At 41.7% G+C, this 6,742-nt stretch overlaps 1 protein-coding gene across 1 annotated transcript in view; it reads right to left on the bottom strand.

Moving 5' to 3' along the window:
* Positions 1-6,742, bottom strand: part of ABCC4 (ATP binding cassette subfamily C member 4) — a 196,266-nt gene that overhangs the window by 179,850 nt on the left and 9,674 nt on the right. Inside the window, exon 3 of the mRNA XM_015567729.1 lies at positions 3,971-4,195. Coding sequence (XP_015423215.1) covers positions 3,971-4,195 — 225 coding nt within the window. The remainder of the gene's footprint in view (positions 1-3,970; positions 4,196-6,742) is intronic.

Here is a 6,742-nt window from a genome sequence, read left to right on the forward strand (position 1 = left end):
TCAGAGAAAATTAAAACTTAAGTCATTTTATATCAGGAAAGGGCATAGGCTCTAGGGGAAATATCTCTTCCTTCATGAAGAGGCAAGGTAACCTAAAAGAAAAGTAGGGTGAAGGTAGACATTTGGATGGAGAGCTTTGAACAATACTTGATATTGGAGAGGAGGAAATCCTTGAACTGAAGGCAAAAGATCCAGACTAAAAGATTAGAAAGTAGACATAGAATATCCTTCACCAAGTCTTTAAGCTTCTTCAGTTTTGAGATTTAAGGCAATGTTTACATTTGCTGTGATTATACTTTCTGTGTAATAATTCTTTTCTGAAATCATTGAAAGTTTTTTAAAAAAGTGGAGCCCTAACTGGTTTGGCTCAGTGGATAAAGTGTCAGCCTGCAGACTGAAGGGTCCCGGGTTCGGTTCCAGTCAAGGGTCCATGCCTGGGTTGCAAGCTCGATTCCCAGCAGGAGGCGTGCAGGAGGCAGCTGATGAATGATTCTCTCTCATCATTGATGTTTCTCTCTCTCCTTCTCCCTTCCTCTCTGTATTTGTTCATTAGTTTATGGGGGCGGGGGAGGGGGGCGCGTTAAGAGATCAACCAAAGGACTTGTATGCATGCATATAAGCATAACCAAGGGACACAGACAGTAGGAAGGTGAGGGCCTGTGCTGGGGGGAGGGAGCGGTCAGGGAGAGGTCAATGGGGGAAAAAGGAGACATATGTAATACTTTCAACAATAAAGAATTTAAATTTAAAAAAAAAACACGCCAATATATGGTATATACCTACAATGGACTGCTACTCGGCCTTAAAAAGGAGTTAAATTCTGACACATTATACAACATGGATGAACCTTGAAGACATTGGGCTACATGACATGAGCCAGATACAAAATGACAATGTATGATTCCACCTATATTAGGTACCTGGAAGAGGCAAATTCATACAGATAGGAAGTAGAATGCTGCTGCCCGTGGAGAGAGCGTGTGGGGGAGCTAGTGTTTAGTGGGTAAAGAGTTTCAGTTTGGGAAGATAAAGTCCTAGAGATGAACAGTGAGAATGGCTGCACATCAACGTGAATGTCATCAATACCATTTTAAAAAAAAAAAAAAAAGAAGAAGTTAAGCCCTAACCGGTTTGGCTCAGTGGTTAGAGCATCGGCCTTCAGACTCAAAGGTCCCAGATTCAATTCCAGTCAAGGGCATGTACCTTGGTTGCGGGCACATCCCCAGTGGGGAGTGTGCAGGAGGCAACTGATTGATGTTTCTCTTTCATCGATGTTTCTAACTCTCTATCACTCTCCCTTTCCTCTCTGTAAAAAATCAATAAAATATATTTTAAAAATAAATAAATAAAATAAAAAATAAAGTTAAAAAACAGTCAATTTTACATTATGCATATTTTACCACAATAAAATCAATGATCAAGAGCCAAGAGTAATTTTACCAAAGCTGTGCAAAAGGTAAATAAATGACAAGTCATTTTTATATATGATACATCCCCAAAAAGTCCTTCAATATTCAAAATGAGCTTAACAGCCATTCCATTTATAACAACCAACCTGATTTTCTCCGCAGGTGGGAGATGAGGAGGTTGGACCTGAGCATAAACTGCAAATGTTCAGAGTTCAGAGCTGCACTGCAGTGTCAGGTTTTGCCCGAAGCCATCAGCCCTCCTATGATAAAGTATCATTTCTTCACCTCAGCAAGATTCTAGATACAAGGCAGTGCCTGAGGGAATCTGTCTTTCCCACGTTTCTGGAATTTCAGGTTCCGTCTATGGTTTAACCCAAAGCAATGCTTGACTTTGTAAAGGGTCAATTCTTTAAGGCTAATCAAGTTGGCAAATTAATACCCATGGGAGATGTTTGCATGAGCTAATTAAGTCAGATTGGATTTCCCAAGGGCAATGTTCCAAAGTGTTAGTGAGAAAAGCAAGAAAAACAGCAACACACCTGAGCTGCAAAGAGCTTTGCTTGAACTGCCACCTCAAACCTGACTTCAGTGTTTACAGATTTCAGAGCAGAGTGCTAGGGGAAAAAGTCTTATTTATGGAGGCTACATATGACCTGGAAATACAAAATCTAGCTAACTTAAAAATAAACCTGAGTATTCTCCTGAATGGCAGAAAGGAGAGCAACAGAATAACAAAGATGATGATGATGATGATGATGATGAGACTGACAACGACGACAGTGACAATGGAGACCCCGAGTTGAGTGTACCAGCACTGCTACCATTTCTATGCCCTAGCTGGTTTGGCTCATTAGTTAGAGTGTCAGCCTGCCAACCAAAGGGTCCTGGGTTCTACTCCGGTCAAGGGCATGTACTGTGGTTGCAGGCTCCTCCCCAGCCGGGCCCTGGTTGGGGTGGTTGCAGGAGGCAACCAAACAATGTGCTTCTCTCACATCGATGTATCTCTCTGCCTTTCCCTCTCTCTTCCACTCTCGCCAAAAATCAATGGAAAAATATCCTCGGGTGAGGATGAAAAAAAAACAATAATCCATGTCACAGAAGAGGAAACCAGACTTACCCATTGTGGCCTACCACAGACAATGTGATGCCAGGCCTCAGGGATTCACACAATTCCAAGATGAATAAGATGCAGCCCACAGAAAGATGTGGAGAAGACATCTTGCATTTTGCAAGAAAAGTGTTCACAAGATACAGAAGCTCAAGATAAGTAGCAACTAGGTAAAAGAAGCAATACTTATATTGCCCGATATTATCTTTCAATGAAGATTTTATTTTTTCAATAAACATTGTATATATTGAAGGTATACAGCATGATGTTTTGATACACATATATATTCGGAAATGATTACTATAGTCAAACTAATTACCGTATCTATCACCTTACATAGTTATCTGTAGTGGGGCTGTGAGTACAGTTAAGATGAACTCTCTTAGCAAATTTCAAATACTGTTAATTTGGGGGGAGGGGGTGTTTTTTAACCCCTTCCCCGGCAGAAACGTGTATACACGTTTCTGCCGGGGAAGGGGTTAAAGCCGACAGCCCAGGGCAAACAAATATCCAGGATCAAGTTTACACAAAGCTCTTCAGCTCCTGACACTGGTGTATCTGTGGCAAGTCCTTTGTAAAGATACCTGAAATATTCACTCCTTTTATAAAAGGTTAAGACCAAGGTAAATAACAGGATATTTTCATGGCATTTCTCAATATAAAAAACTGAACACATCAAATGGGGTCTTATCACTAAAACTGCTACCATGCACACTAAAGGGGAAAAAAGTACTGTACATAATAATAACTTTACATAATAATAACTTAATTGAAAAGCGACATAAAATAGATGAAACCATTTTTCTCTCCAAAATTAGTAAAATATATATATGATGTTTAGAGTTTTATCCCCAACACCCAATTTTCTTTAATACTACTAAAAACAACCATAATTATAGAATACAGTGAGTCTATACGTGGCTTCCATTTACGGTTTTCTTTAGTTAATAAATTCACATTGAACATAGTTAAAAAATTCATTTAAAAAAATCATCATTCCCTTTCTCAAATACATCTTTGTAGATTTCATTTTACAGATCCCATTTCACTGATGGTCACTTTTAAATACAACGTTGTTGTAAATGATGGTTTTAATGAACAACAATAAAACTTCTACAAATATAACTGCGGTTTAGGCATGAAAACAAAGAAAATGTTTTTTTGCTTAAATCAATCTGATACGTTTTTCATTAGATTACATTATAAGTATTTTGCAACAGCCTGAGGTCAAATGTTATCAAAGGCAGCCCTGATATGATCTCATAGAAAACTCATTCTATATTGGTAAAGTTTGTTTTTTTTAAAAAAAAAAATAGCCTGATGCAAATATCAAGCTTCTTTAAGTAAGATTTAAATGCTTCTATTTACAAAAATTTTAGGTTAGGTAGAACTTTCCCAAAATACTTCTGATGCTTCAGGTGAGGTGCACAGTTTCATACCAAATGACACTTACCTTCACATTAATCATATGGCACGCGGCTACTCTTAACCTCATCCCAGCACACTGCACGTGATAGAAGTATAGGTGATGCAGGACGGCCAAAAGGAGCGTGCAGGTAGTCAGCACCGTGGCATAGATATAGGCATCTTGGGAAGTCACAGAATTAGTGGGATCATGGTTTTCAAAATAATTAATAATTTTCCCCAAAAGTAAGGGCTGGACTACTTTGGAGCCTTCCTAAAAGGGAAATAAAAAGGCCTCAATTAGACATACAAGCCATACAAGGCAACAATTAAAATCCTACACCAATGAGTTAGGAGTCATTGGGCTTGCCTCCTGTATAAGATTTAGGGAAAGTGTTTTCTTCCCCGAGACTAAAAGCAAAGAAACAGCAAACCTTGCCCCTCCATGACAAATGGCCACTTCACCCCACAAACTACTTCCTCCTGTGTAAGGTACATTTCTCCCCTTCAAAGAAATCCAAACATTCAGTGCAAATCCAAGCCACCAAAAGTAAACACAGGCCCTCGACATCATTTCCTCCACTGACTTCTCAAAAGACAAAACGCCGCCCTAACCAGTTTGGTTCAGTGGATAGAGCATCGGCCTGCGGACTCAAGGGTCCCGGGTTCGATTCCGGTCATGGGCATATACCTTGGTTGTGGGCACATCCCCAGTGGGGAGTGTGCAGGAGGCAGCTGATCAATGTTTCTCTCTCATCAATGTTTCTGACTCTCTATCCTTCTCCCTTCCTCTCTGTAAAAAATCAATAAAATATATGTATTAAAAAAAAAAAGACAAAATGCCAAAAATTTGGAAATCTTTCAAGAACTCAACTCTGAAACAAGCATTTCCTTTTAAGCAGTCCATCTTTCTTAACAGAGACATGTAAACAATGGGCAGGTTTGCCTTTGATAGCTCTTTCCTATCTGTCTGAGGTGAGGGACCTATGCACGAAAGAAAGGAAGGATCCAAAGAACTAAACATGAAATAAAGTGAACATGCATTTTCTTCTCAACCAACTAGTAGTGCCCTATCAGGATATCTACAGGGAAATGAAAGATCCGGCCCGCAAATGGGCCGTAGTTTAAAAGCCCACGGCTGCCCTAGACTGGTTTGGCTTAGTGGATAGAGTGTCAGCCTGCAGACTGAAGGGTCCCAGGTTCGGTTCCAGTCAAGGGTCCATGCCTGGGTTGCAAGCTCGATTCACAGCAGGAGGCGTACAGGAGGCAGCTGATGAATGATTCTCTCTCATCATTGATGTTTCTCTCTCTCCCTCTCCCTTCCTCTCTGAAATCAGTAAAAATATAATATGAAGAAAAAAAAACAGTACCCTGTCCTACGTATGCACATACACACACATGACCATGAGCTTCACCTTCCAAGAGGTCACAGAAGTTTCCATCTACTATTTAGAGGTAAGGGAACACTGTTTAGTTGAAGAATTATGAGTAAGATGATCAGATCGCAAGAACACAAAGACTCACTGTTACATTTTCCAGCACGCCCTTTCACTCGCCCCAAGAGGAAGAAGTAATTTACAAAAGAACCCTAACGCAGGGGGGTCATAAAACAGACTTTAACAACAGTACACTGAGATGAAAAGCTAGAGCAAGAACGTCAAACTGTGCACGTGCGACAGTCCCAACCCAGGAATAGCGAAGGGCAGCACGCGACCCGGGGGCTATCCACCAGGAGCCCTGAGGTAACACCTGCAGTCCCAAACTTTAAACAACGCATCACTGTCTCCGGGAGTCAGTGTCGCCTGCTACTCAGCTTCCATTTAAGCCTAACATGGGTATAATTATAAGAGAATGATAAGAGCATTGTCACCCATCGGTCAGAATTCTGATAGAGGCAACAAACCCAGCACAAAAAGTTACTGCCAAGCACCTGGAATCTTCTGCTGAGAGACAGTACTTGACAATCCAGTCAAGCAAATAAGCTCACTGGTAAGTACTGCCAGTTCCTGGCCCATACCTTCCCACTCATCTGTCCACTCTTGCTTGATCTTTTTTTATTTTTAATCCTCACCCGAGGATATTTCTTCCATTGATTTTCAGAGAGAGTAGAAAAGAGGGAGGGAGGGAGAAAGAGAGAGACATCAGTGTGAGAGAGACACATGGATTGGTTGCCTCCCGCACTGCCCAGACCCAGGAGCAGACAGTGAACCCACAACCCAGATACATGCCCTTGACTGGGAACTGACCCTGTGACCCTTTGGCACTGAGCTAATCCTGAAGATGCAAAACCAGCGTAGTGGCCGCATTCTCTTTTAAGATGTACTGAAGCCTTCCCAAGGTGAGTGAGGCAAAACTCTGGACGCCACGGAAGCCGCCCTGGCCTTGGAGAGGAACCTGAACCAGGCCCTTTTGGAGCTGCATGCCTTGGGTTCTACCCGTGCAGACCCTCAGCTCTGTGACTTCCTGGAGAACCACTTCCTGGATGAGGAGGTGATACTCATCACGAAGATGGGCAACCATCTGACCAACCTCTGCAGGCTGGCTGGCCCCCAGGCTGGACTGGGCGAGTATCTCTTCGAAAGGCTCACTAGGAGCCTTTGGAGCCCAGAGGCCTTTGAGGAGCCCCTTTGCATTCCCCCAGTGTCTGGCTTTTGCCTGAGCCTCTCCCCAAAACCTCTAGCGATTCTTTTAACCATCCGGGAGCCCTCTCCTATGCATTGGACCAAATGAAACAATAAAGCTTTTCGCAGGGAAGAAAAAGGAAAAAAAAAACTAAAACAAAAACAAAAAAAAACAATCGTATTTTGTTTCTAAAGTTACC

The sequence above is a fragment of the Myotis davidii genome, unplaced genomic scaffold (assembly GCF_000327345.1).
Source record: "Myotis davidii unplaced genomic scaffold, ASM32734v1 scaffold419, whole genome shotgun sequence".
NCBI lineage: Eukaryota > Metazoa > Chordata > Mammalia > Chiroptera > Vespertilionidae > Myotis > Myotis davidii.